Source organism: Lissotriton vulgaris, chromosome 7, assembly GCF_964263255.1.
Source record: "Lissotriton vulgaris chromosome 7, aLisVul1.2, whole genome shotgun sequence".
In the NCBI taxonomy this organism is placed as follows: Eukaryota; Metazoa; Chordata; class Amphibia; order Caudata; family Salamandridae; genus Lissotriton; species Lissotriton vulgaris.
In genome coordinates, this window is record NC_141695.1 from 900105213 (window position 1) to 900118491 (window position 13279).

General features: G+C 42.8%; 1 protein-coding gene across 4 annotated transcripts in view; it reads left to right on the forward strand.

Annotated features, from left to right (window-relative positions):
* The window catches only part of TBC1D9B (TBC1 domain family member 9B), a 169932-nt gene that overhangs the window by 34771 nt on the left and 121882 nt on the right, over nucleotides 1–13279 (forward strand). For all 4 annotated transcript variants that reach the window (XM_086931332.1, XM_086931334.1, XM_086931335.1 and 1 more), the window contains exon 3: nucleotides 9105–9223. In XM_086931332.1, the coding sequence (XP_086787458.1) occupies nucleotides 9105–9223 (119 nt within the window). The remainder of the gene's footprint in view (nucleotides 1–9104; nucleotides 9224–13279) is intronic.

The following is a 13279-nucleotide window of genomic DNA, read 5'->3' on the forward strand; positions in this document are numbered from 1 at the left end:
CGGCGATGTCCTCGCTGAATTGTGTGCGTGGTCCCGGGGGTCGGTAGATCCGGGTGCCTCTGAGGGTGGTTTTGGGGTCCGTGTGGATCTGGAAGTGCAGGTGTTCGGCGGTTGTCAGGGTGTCGTCGGTGTTGGTCTTGATGCGGATGGTGTCTCTGTAGATGATTGCGCTGCCTCCTCCAGTCTGGTTGTCGCGGTCTCTTCGGGTGATCTTGTAGCCCTCCGGGATGGCGATGGCGATGTCGGGCGCTGAGGAGTCGTTCATCCAGGTTTCCGTGAGGAAGGCGACGTCAGGAGCTGTGGTGTCGAGGAGGTTCCAGAGTTCGATGGCGTGTCTGTGGACGGAGCGGGTGTTGAGGAGGATGCACTTCAGGTGGTTGATGCCGTTGTTCAGCTTGATGCCGTGAGTCGAGAAGGCACCGGAGCGAGAATTATCGAGTCCGTGGAATTTTTAGCCAAGACCCGTCGAGGCGGGGAATTGAACCCTGGTCCAGGGCCGATCTCAGCTTCCGGGTCTGCCGCCTCTAACCCCTGAGCCACACTTCTCCACAATAGCTGTATCTGAACTGGGGTGGCGAAGTGTGCTAAGAATGATAATGGATTCAACCCAGATCTGTGACTGGGTGCGTGTCTGAAAAGTTTCAGCACTCCGTCCATCATCTCCTTGTGTTTGCCTTCTTTTCCTCTGACATACTACTTCCTTACTCTGCCCATGCCTATCTATGCTCTTTGAGTATTTTCAATTTCACGCAAATTTTACCGCGCCATGTTGTCCGATCATTCGTTATCTTTTGCCTCCAAACTATACCTGGGACAATTCAATGACCCTTTATGATCAGTGTGTTGCAAAATACTGTGTCTACACAGTTTTTATCTTCCAACTTTTTCAGTCGGTGCTTGTCTGCTGCGTGTTGACCTCCTTGTCTTTGTGATGGGCGCCTCATTTTCTTATGTAATTTGTTATCATTGGTTTGATTATTTGTTCTCGAACCACAGATTTATTCTTATGTAATTTATCAATTTGGTAAAGTGCTCTTGGGCACTGTCCACACTTTATAAAACTGCATAAATAAATAAGCTTGCATTTTGGTTATCCGAGGCAAAATGAATCAATGTTTTTAATTTCTTTTTTAATATTGGTCACAATTTTATGATCTACCCTATTTCCAAAGGCATATATACTGAATGCAAGCTTTTGTTACAACACTTTGTTTAGTAGTCTGGAACAGTGCCTGTGTTCCCAAGAAAATCTAGTCAACACTAAGTGTTTGCTCAGCCTGACTAGAGTTTTGTAATGTTGCACCTTTTAATCTGCAAGATTTCCCTTATGAAATACTCTGACAATTTACGCTTTCTCTTAACACATGCGTTGTATCTTATACGTAACGGTTGATTTTTTTTTTTCTCGCAAGTTCAGCAGCAGTTCATAGCTCACTAATGTGTAATCTGTTCTAAAATAGATGGATGTAAAAAAGGAAAGTAAGGTAACTGCATATTTTTTAGGTCGCACCTGCAACAACGCGTGCAAGATACTATTATTTATAATTCAGGCCTTGGAACACGCCCGTTAACACCATTTGTTGGCTTTAGTGTCGCACTTTTTGGCCTCCTATTTGGCAGCACATGCCAAAAGTCACTTTCTTTGGAGCATGGACCAAGTACAGATTGATTAATCGGTGCCCGTCTGCAGCTCCTGTCGTGATTGAGGTCCTATTACACTCCCCCCGCCCCACTCCCCTTACACCAATCTGAAACTCCCTCCCTAATTTTGTTTTCCCTATACCCCCACTCCTCCCACTGTCCTTGGTAGCTTTTTCCTCTCCCTCCAGCCTTGTGTTGCTTTCGGCCTCCAATCTCCCGTTTATTTTTCAGATATTGCGCAAGCTGCTGTGCAGTATGAGCAAAAAAAAAGCTTTGACATGGTCTGCGCTGACTGCACCATAGCATTTTTTTCCTTGACATTAGCCATGCTGCACAGCAGATTGTTTTACAAACCTTGACAAAGCCAGAAGTTCTACCATAGGTACGACCTATTGACTTTGTCAATGCTTGTTTTAAGATAGCAAATCTTTGTGTTTTCAAGTGGGTGGATTTGCATTAGCTCTGACTGTCTCATTTTCAGTTTGACATCGACATTAAGTCACTTCCAACCAGTAATTTTGATGACATAGGATTTACTGGAAGGGTTTTCTCCATGTCTCTACAGAACACCACAAAATCTGTTAGTCATAATTATTGTGCACCATTACTCCTTCCTGCTTCTCAATGAAGCAAACAAATTCCTTTAGCACCAGCACACCGTTTGGTATTTGCTGAGCATTGAGGTTGCTGATACATACCCATGTCCCCTCAACACCCTGCCACTCCATAATTTTCTGTTTAGTTTTTTTAACTATCATGAAAATTACCCTTTTCATCTTATTTATGGCTTCACAGAACTGAGCATCAGCTAACCAGTCTTTTTTTCAATTGGAAGATCTTTTTACCTAATCATTGCTCTCTTACCACACATTCATTCACCTTTGAGCCCCCTTTCAGTATTCCAAGACTTCTTACATGTCACAGAATGATTTAGACTATGCTCAGTCCATGGCAATCCATTAAGCTTACCCACAGTTCCAATTTAATGTAAGTGTTATTTAGAATATCCTTAAAAAAGCTTGAATATTTGTCTGTTCCCACTCATGCCCACTTGATAGGTGAGAACTGATTTGATAAAGATCCCCAGCCTCTTCAGTCCTGCGTAATTGTGAGTAGGACATAAAAGGTCTGTAAAGAAGAGAAAAGACGAGAGAAGGAAGGGGTAAGATATGAAGAAAATAAATGCTGATACATTAGGTAATTACTGGGTGTGATGAAGCTCGCACCCTCGTAGATGTCTGCAGATCAAACCAGCCAGCACTTAATGGTTACAAAGATATGCAGATTTTGATTTTATTTCCTTATAACCATACGTCTTCGCTTAGAGGGCCCTCCATTGCCTTTCTCTTTCCCACCGACAATAAAGCGCCCATGGTACAAACTAGACCTGGGTATCTTCACAGCCACTATAAACTCTCATCATCCAGATTGGCCCTCCAATACAGAGACAGCTGATGCTGCTTTCCGGGGGTGGGGTCAATACAGCATCAGAAAGTTGCATTCCGGCAAATGTGAGCCATTCCAAGCGTATGCAATCGAATGCATAGTCCGATGAGTCCCTGAGCATGGAAAAGAAAAAATCCAAACTCTTAGGACGGGCTTGGAGAAGTTCCTATTATCCTATAGCACAGATGACCTACAGGAATGCTGTTAAACCATCCCATACATTTGTCCGGAAGACCAAAGCAATATTTTATGCCAACCAGATCACGTCCAGCAGCAACCCAACCGAAACGATCTTTGCACTTATGAGAGAATTGCAAAAACCACCGTCCACTGGCAATAGCATCATCTCTTCCATATCACAATGTGAGACATTGGCTAAATTCTTTTTCAGCAAGTTGGAACTTATTTATAGCACATTTTGCATGGGGAATGCTCCCCCAGTTCCCAGTAGAATCCAACTTGGGACACTGCATCTCACTCCATCCAGGTTTTTCTGCCCATGTCCCCTAAAGATGTGGAGTTCCTGTCAGCCAAGGTAAAATCGGGCTACCCTGATGACCCTTTGAAACCTGACCTCTTTAGAAAACTTCATAACTGCCTTCTTTCGGAGGACCGGAAGCAGATCAATTGGTTCCTAGAAGTCGCGATGATTCCTAAGTCCTGGAAACATACCAAAGTAATCCCCCCCTGCTAAAAAAGACGGCACTAGATGCGTCTCAGCCAGGTAACTTTCGCCCAATATCGCTGCTCCCATATCTAGCTAAAACCATGGAGTGCTACGTGAACACCAGCCTGACCCAGTATTTGAGAGCAAATTCTATACTGGACATGTTACAAAATGGGTTTTGCCCCAGACATAGCACCAAATCTGCATTACTCAGGGTCACGAAACCGATACGATCTGCCCTGGATGAAAGCAGAACCTCTGCTTTGATCCTGGTGGACCTGAGTGCGGCCTTCGTCACGGTTGCGCACAAGATTCTGCTCCACCGGCTTGAGTAGATCGGGGTCAGTGGCAAGGCCCTAGTCTGGTTCTCATCCTTATTGACTGATTGGTTCTTTCAGGTTTCGGCCCCTCCTTTCTCCTCCTGTGTCCACCCTCTGCACTGTGGTGTTCCCCAGGGATCTACCCCGAGCCCTACTTTATTCACATTTACATCCGCCCTCTGGCCATCATGGCCAAACCTAAGAGCATCAGGCTGGTGTCATACGCAGATGACACCAAACTAGTGTTCACCTTCTCAAGTAATTCTAATCAGGATAAGGTGAAATTCCAAGACTACCTCTTGGCCATTGCTGATTGGATGGCGGATAACTGCCTCCAACTGAATTCCTCCAAGTCAGTAGTGCTCCTGGTGGGCCGAAATACCCACCTATCAGGCAATCCCTGGTGGCCTGCAACCCTTGGTACAGACCCGACCACAAATCCAAAACCAGGGGTCAAGAACCTGGGAGTTTTGCTTGTCGTTGCTCTTTCCTTCGAGGAGCACGCAAAGACTTTGGCCGGCATCTGTTTTGGTCTTCTACATGGCCTGAAGCCAATCGTGGGACTCTTTGACGCACCTATTCGGCCAGTGGCGTCTGGTGAGTCTTGAAAGTGGTGTGGCGTAAACGTTTGTGATGAGTGGCTTGTGGCAAACAAGCGCAGCGAGCGAGCCCGACAGCCACAGGGAGGTCTGGGGGTGGTTCTCCCCCCCCAAAAGAAAATGTTGAAAAAAGAGCTGGAAAATGGTTAATTTTCAAGCATATTTGAGAAAGCAAGAAGGTTAATAAAGCAATTGTTAAATCTAGTTTTAACATCAATAATGCTCACTAATAGTACTGCAAATAATCTCTGTGACGACCTCACATTTCTCACATGTGAAGTCCTGTATTGATGCAAATTAAGCTTTATATATGGATCTCTCTGCAGTGCAGAGCTAGCCACCCGAGACTCGTGTGCACCACTGAACAAAATGACGCTTTTCTGAAATGCCGCTTGGGGGGGGGGGGACCTGGAACGTTGTTTTCAGGCTACAGGAAAGCAAACGTGACAATTGATATTTTGTCCTCTCTACTAAGAACATTCCCATCTTCTGTCAAAGCCCTTAACTACCAGTCCAGAAAAATGATTGTTCAAATAACTTAGCTAAACACAATGGCGGTTTTCATATCCGGCATGAACAAGAAAAGAGCGCATTTAAATAGTATCATAACGCGAGCTCTGCTAGCAGCAGAAACACTGTGCCCTACTTGCACCTGCATTGACTGACTGGAGAATATCAAGATCACATTAAAATTGGAAAAGTCAACCAATAAGAACTTATCAGGGACACGCTGGCTACTCCGTATGGAAACAACCCCAAAAAGACCAGGAAATTACGTTTAGGAAAGTTGATAAACTGGTCTCCGAAGGTCACAGTGGTTACACCCAAGCACTTTCACCTATATAGCCAAGGAAAGTAACCGCCCACCCATCTTCCTCCCCCAGGGAGGCTTTAAGTGGCCGCACAAACGCCGGGGGCACCGGGAAGCACACGTGAGGCCCTGTTTACAGTAATTGCTTCCCCTGCACGCAGCACAACCTGCTGTGCAGCGCAGTGCACATGGACCAGCTCTTCCTTTCACAAAGCCAGGCTAGGAAGATGCCAGTTTATCGTGGTGTACCAGTGCACTGAGTCAGCAGAATTCGACCATCACACGTGGCAGTTCCTGTGATTCAGCAGCTCACCTGTGCAGCGCCTAGAGTGTCCAAGCTCCTTCACTGCACGCATTCAGTTAGTTCCTCCCCTTCAGCAGCAGTCAGGCTATTGGAAGTAAGAAACACCCGGAATGACTCTAAATGATGGTGTGGAAATTGTTTTGGGGCACCTGGCACCCCTTTCTTTTCTTCTGGTTGTCGCCAAGTGCTTTTGGAAAGTGGCCACCTAGCTTTCCCTCATGACCAACCACGCTTGGTACTTGCACAGAATGCTGACATTGTCGCCCTCTTTCACGTTTCAAGATCTCATTGGAGGAGCCGCCTACTTATCCCCCAGGTAGAGAACTATGGGGGTCTCTGCCCGCTGCCCTGCCCACCTGTTGGTAGTCGGGCAGTGCTCAAATCAACCCGTCATCCTGCCCTGGTAGTGGAACGGATTTGAAACCCATCACCTGTCAGTGCAAACTGGGGCCAAGAATGTATTAAACCGCAAGGCTCCTGCCCCAGCTATCCACAGCTCTACAAACATACCCGTTGTTTTGTATACTTTTCACATCACCAATTTCAAGTGCCTTCCTGTATAGTTATTCTTTGTACACTCAAATACGTGAAAAGCGTTTAATAGTAAATCAGTGAAAGCTCACCTTGCATTTGTAAACTGTACGTGTGCACGTGTGAAAACATATTGCATCAACAAAAAAAACGAAAAGATACACACTACACAGTTAAATCTGCAATGTAAACCATAAAACGCCACGTCATCACTGAACAGTCACAAACTGAGGCCCAGATATACTAACGGTTTGCAAAATCTCAGCTGGTATTTACTATCCAAAAGGTGCCCTCATCTTAGCGCAAAACACCTTTGTGGTTTGCCTTGTTGGTTTTTATGTCAAATTAAAATAAATAAAACTCCTGGCTGGGTCCTGATTCACGCTTTTTCTGCTGCACCAGTCCTCAACAAGAAGCAGTCCTGCCACCCACAGGCAGCCTCCATCCCCTCCGCCAGTCACAACGCTGCAATGGCAGCGCTGTGATTGGTGCTGTGCAGGCGCACAACGCCCCAACCGAGCGCCTAATCAGAGGCCCTTTTCTCTATGTAGGCTGCAGCCTACATATAGAAAAGGGACAGTGCGCATGACTGCTTTGGTCGCCCCAGGCCGACCAAAGCAGTCAGGGCCCACAATAGTGGGCAAGCCACCCCCCCTGCCCTCGACCAGGACCGGCCACAACCAGGCACTTCTGCTTTCTTGCAGCGCGAGAAGCAGAAACATAAAATGGTAGTTTTGCCATTTTATGTTTCTGCTTCTCGCACTGTGAGAAAGTTGTGGGGTGACGCCCTCACGCCCCTATGGAGGAGCTGCCACTGTATTTGGCAGATGATCGTCCAATCCACCTTGTTGGCTCGACTAAACTACTGCAATGGCTTGCTTCTTGGATCTTGTATGGTCAGGTCCCACATATTCTGAGCGAGCTGTGCTCCTTGCATGTCCCGACACGAACCTTGCACCCTGCAGATCTGTATTTGCCTGTGTTCCATGTTTACGCAAGTGAAGCACAGGGGGGTGCTCGTTTAGGGCACTTGCCCCAACCCTTTGGAACTCAATCCCTCTTGCCTATTGCTGCATGCAAGACCATTGGGCCTTCAGAAAAATTATCAAGACATGGCTCTTCTCCTACCACTAGCCTCCTCGCCCTACTGTTCTGCCAGATTTAGCGCTGGGATGCCCTGTTGCCAGGGCAGCCATGCACTCTATGTGTCGCTAGCATAACATAACACTAAAAAAGATGGTCTTTAACTCACAAATAACCAACTCTGGGGTGTCGGATTTTAATGGATGTGCTAAATGCCATATAGCCCCTTGGAGCACTTGTTCCCGGACACTAACATTATTTCCCTCCACTGGCCTCTAAAGACCTCTTTTAAAGTGAAGTGCAAGGACTAGGCTCATCCAAAACCTCATCTTTTCTTATAACTCCTAAAACAACATAGGTGGTTTAAAATGTGAAATATTTAAATTAGGAAACAGCGTCAGAAAATCACTAACTTAACAATAGAATTTTAGAAAGCGGTTCACTTTACCCAAACTATGAGACCAGTTTTAACAAACTACTGACATGCAGCTGATAGGACCATATTAACATTCTTCTGAATGAAGAGTTGCTGAACCCATGTCGATTACAATTCCTGGTAACCGCACAAAAAAACCTTTCCAATGCAGAACTATTTTATGATGTTTCTTCATTGCTCTAGTAAGGTAAGGGTCATTAAACCATATTCTGAACTATATATAGAGAGCAATAATGCATGGATTCAACTTTCAAGAAACATTTTGTAACTAGATCTATCTTACTTCATAGAAAGCCATACTAAATTGCAAGTGGAATATATAGGTGAGGGCATCAATTTATACATGCATATTTCTTAATATATTCATTTTCTTTATCAGAGCAAAGGTGAGTGTGACAATTCGCATATAGTGCTTATAAAAAAAAAGGTTTGTAGCCCTTTTTACAATTTTGACTGACGTTTTATTTCTAAAATAGCTGTTTTAATTATTGAAATGAATTGTCTCACGGATACCAATCTTCCTTTAATAACCCCTTTGCCTACATTAATGTCAGCTGTCCCATACTCTTAAACATGTTTCCCTTAACTTGCCAGGGTTGCTGTCCCTTCGTTTGTGCATCCTAACGACCAGGTACTCCCTCACAAGTGTGCCTTCTAAGTCTACCCTGTGTCCTGGTCTTCTGCCCTTTTCACATTACAGGCATTTCCTTACAGCCCGGGTAGTTTAAGGCCTACAGAGTACATATGCAACTAACAAATTCAGTCCAATAAATGACTGCTAGTACTGGTCTTTTTTTCTAGCATTGCAGAAATAATAGAGCTGCCACCTGATGACCGGGTGGGCTTCTTTCCCAGCCTAGGCTGACCATATTGATGTCAATCACCTTGTTCATAGATACATCTACTTGTCTCCAGACATTCCTCTTTCCTTTCTGATGTTTGTCTTTCCCTAATCCATAAGTGTAAGCAGAGATTGGAAATCAGTAGACCGAGAACATATGTGAGTAACTAATAAAATGTGTGCTGCTTATAAAATGTATGTTTTCCACTCAAAGGAAGCCGGTTTTCTGCATATTTGGATTGTCCCTACGAATGAGTCTGTGGAAATTTCTTGTTTTCCATTGTGTCTCCCCAACACTCGCCCAGTGTGACATGCTTGTTATGTATATTGTGCTTAACTTTACAGAATAGCTTGCCATGTGCCTTTTCCACATCCTTTCTTTGATCTCACTAAGTGTTGTTTGGTTTCACTCACCCCACCCTTAGGCTCATCGCGTAAGGAGATCACAGCTCACTGGGAATGGCTAGAGAATAACTTGCTTCAAACACTCTCCATCTTCGACAATGAAGAGGACATTACTACCTTTGTGAAAGGAAAGATCCAAGTGAGTAACAACTTAGCAGAGGTGGTAGCGGGCTTGGTGAAAGTGATGGGCAGATGCCCAATCGGGAATATGGTGTCCAATCGGGAATATGGTGTCCATCATCTGGAATGGTGGGAGGGTTGACCTGTGAGTCCATCAAGAAACTTAAACCCCTTAATCTACAAACTCGTTCGAAAATTCAAATCATGTGGTGAATCATGCCTGAACTTATTACACACTTGTATGGTATTTTTTCATTTCCATAAGTTTAATACAATTATATTTTTGTTGTTGATATTGCTGTGATTTTTACACATGTAGTTATTTTATTGTAAATGGAAGTCTCGGGTACTGTTTCAGATTAATTCATTGTACCATTTGCTCAAGGAAAGTGAAATGGAGCAATTTACGTTTCCAACATTGTAATGTACAAAATAAACTAATGACTCACCTGGTGTTATAGAGGTACATGTAATGCCAAGTCTGTTTTTCTGTGTATTCATTTGTGTTTTAAGAGGTGCCACGGGTAGACCACTTTATACAGCATCAATCTATTGTTTCATCTGTAATCCTGTTTACATTTATTGCACAAATTATTCTTTAGTTGCAGTACTAAATCAAACCATAATTTACCAGTAAGTACACCTTCAGGGAGTTACTTAGAAGGTAAAGAGACCTTACTATTACACTGAAAGGCCGTAGACAACCCTCTAAGTATAGCAGTCAGTCCACATGTTCGGCCTCACAACTCAATATGAAACGTCTCGCTCCCTTTAACTCCGATATATACTCATCTCTACACCTCTAAATTTGACAAATTGCCAGTTAAATTAGTAACTTTCAGCTCTATGAATAAACATGGGTTCATGCAAAGTCCAGTATCAAAGGAAGGCATATAAAATTGTTTCTGCCCAAAAATTTAATGATTCAATTCCATTACTTCACCCTCCATAATCTGTGAATTTTAAAGACAAGGCACTTGGGACCCTATGCATGAACACGTTTTCCCATAGACACAAAATGGGCAAAACCCTTTGCATCTGGCCCCAACCTCCTTGCTATTAATTACCATGTCAAAGTATAACAACTTATAAATGGGCCAGAATGACGTGTTAGGTACGTACCTGTATTTGTATGTGTTGTTTATATCCATTGTCATTAGTTGTGAAATGCATCATCCGTTATGAAACCAGCATCCGTATTTCTTTTTAAATAACGTTGACACCATCAGAGGAATAGAGATAAGTACACATATTGGCCGGCTTCTTGCATAGGTTGTGTGCTCATCTCGGATAGGCAAATGCTAGGTTTCTCAACTTGTGTGCACTTGTAGTTTGCAATCACAGTAAGAATTCTCTTCCCTCCAGCCACCCTGTTTGCGGCACACCTAGAGTGTGCCACAGTATGAATCCTATCTATAACATCTCAAGTTCGAACGAAGGTGATTTTATAGTCTGTTTAATTGGTGAAAATAAACATTTTCTATCGCAGCATAAAGACTACCACATAATTTATGTGTTTTGGTAGTGTTTAGAGTGCTGTGTATGTAAATGTGATGTCCTTGACTAGTATTGTTGAATCAATGGAATGATTCATTTGAATGGCCCACTTCCGCATAATAGTACCCCTGTGCACAGGTAAAATAGTTGGGGAAAGGCAAACATATGTTTGCGAATATTAAAAAAAAGTAGAATATGGATTATAAAATATGGAAAACAAAACCTCGATATGATAGTTTACAACACAGACAATTGTGAGCATTTAAAGTTTTAATTCTGACTGTTGGTCAGAGTCCAATATATGGTTCTAGTTTTATCTAAGTGAAAGTTGTTTTTTAGTTCAGCCACTGTATGTGAATGACTCAAAAAGTGATTTCCTAGAGATAGATTTTGCGTCCTCGTGTGTTTCGAAAAGTGGTGTCATAGGTTTACAAAACTCTTGAATTGTGTTGCCCAAGTAAAGTAGCCCACAAGAGCAGGTAATTCCATAGATCACATTCTTGGATGTACAATTTACTTTATTTTTCAATTGTATTCTGGCATAGTTTTGTTGGAATTTGTTGGTAATTGTGAGAACAAGTGGTGAACCTTCACACTGCAGTGACCACACTTGAATAGACCTACAGTTGGATGAGAACTACATGCAGCAGTTTTGGGCGGTTGTTTTCACTTGGTTTGAATATTTGCACCTGGTGATATAACGTAGGGCCTTTTTTTGGGGGTGCTTATAAGAATTTCTTTAAATTTCATTTGTCCTTGGTTAGGACATGCTATTTATTTGAAACACATTTTTCGGTTACTGTTAACTGTGTCAAAGGTCGTCACAGAAAATAATTAGTCTGTTAATTTCCATGTTTTGCCTGTGCTGTAATGCAGTAAGCAGTGCATTTGTGACATATGTCTGGGTTTTCTTTTTCTGGCCCTTTTCTCCAGAGTGCTAGGATAGCCTTTCAATGGCATTTTTTTATTGGGAACATTTGGCTCTGCAAAATTTTCTACCTTCCATTTACAGTTCTGCTTAACCATTAAAAACTGAATGAACGGCAAGTTGCCCCTGAGGCTCCAAAGGCTGGTGCTTTCATAGATTAGGAGGGAATTGTTATCTGTTAGTTTTCAGTAAAGTGTGGTGTAAAGTTTTCCATCCTCCATACTTTTGGAGATACTCAACCCAGAAGCTGATTTGAGATTTATTGCGGAACATTGTCAACATTAGAAAGTAAATTTTCCCATTGATCTGCTCAGGGAAATTTTTAGGGTTTCTTCTGTACGGTCAACCTAGAAACATGATTAATTAAAAGTTTCCTTAATCTAATCTCCTTTAATATGGAACATTAAGGTGAACCATACTAAAGTGTTTTTTTACACAAATGAGCCCACAAATTAATTTGAATCAAGCCCACGTAGTGTTTTCCTTCTCTATTTTTGTTGGCACAATAGGTACCGTCAATTTGCAAAAAGATTTTTGTGAACGCTGGTCTTGCACCCTCAATAATTAACTCAGTGCGGACTGCTGTGGGGTTTGTACATGTTACTGATGTGATAAAGATCATGCCTAGAGCATTGTCATGGTATATCGATGTACATGACTAATGTAAGAAACATATCTATATTTGAAGGTTTTCTATTTGATCCAATTCACTTTATTAATGTACAGTCAGTTTTATGGATCTCGTGGTGCCTGATACAGGGTGAATGGACATGTTGGCCAATAAAAACGTCTACATATTTGGCCAAAGGTTCTAGGCAGACTGATATTTTTCCACCGTTTGGTGTTCAGGTAGTTCTGATTAAAGTCCTGTAAACTTATTGTAAGGTGTACAGTGATACGTTGAGGGCTATTTAAAAGTCTAAACACTTAACTAAGCAACACACCTTCAATGTTTCTTACATTTAGAATTGCTATTTGTACCTGTAGCAGTCTTGTAGGGTCTCCAGGGAATATCCTGTAATGCTCTTCGATTTCATTTTCCTGTATGTTTCTGTTATTTACATTGCTCCACTGGTGTCTGTGGTTTAAAGTTGTCATGATTATTGGCCAGATTTGTATAGCCTCCTACTGGAAAGAATTGGAACTGTAGATGTGGGGAGCTTTCAAAACATAGGTTGCTCTTTTATTGAGTACATCATTTAAATTCTTCTTTGGTATTGCACCAAACCCAGAGTGGTTCACAGTTTCTAAATAGTCATAGGTAGCTCAGCCATAGAGTTTTAGTAGTGAGTTTCCCTTGGTCTCCTGGACTCCCTGTTCTCACTACATCTGCTCTCACACTCATCCTTTTTTAGTGGTAGCCCAACCTTCATCGATTACACATGCCTGGGAAAAAGAGAATGTAGAGTCCCTGCATCCCCAGGTATCCTAGCCTTCCTCCTCTTACAAGTCTTTTTTTGTATGGAGTAACTCTGGACTTCTCTCTGACCTGAACGGCCTCTACTGCTACCTCTATTCATTTTTCTTTAACTGGGCAGTAATTGTGTCTACTGCCATCCTCTGGTATCGCGGTAGGACATAGGGTAGTTCTTTTACCAGAAATCATGCCTCCTAATTTATTGTAGTCACAAAAAGCAGTTAATTCAACAT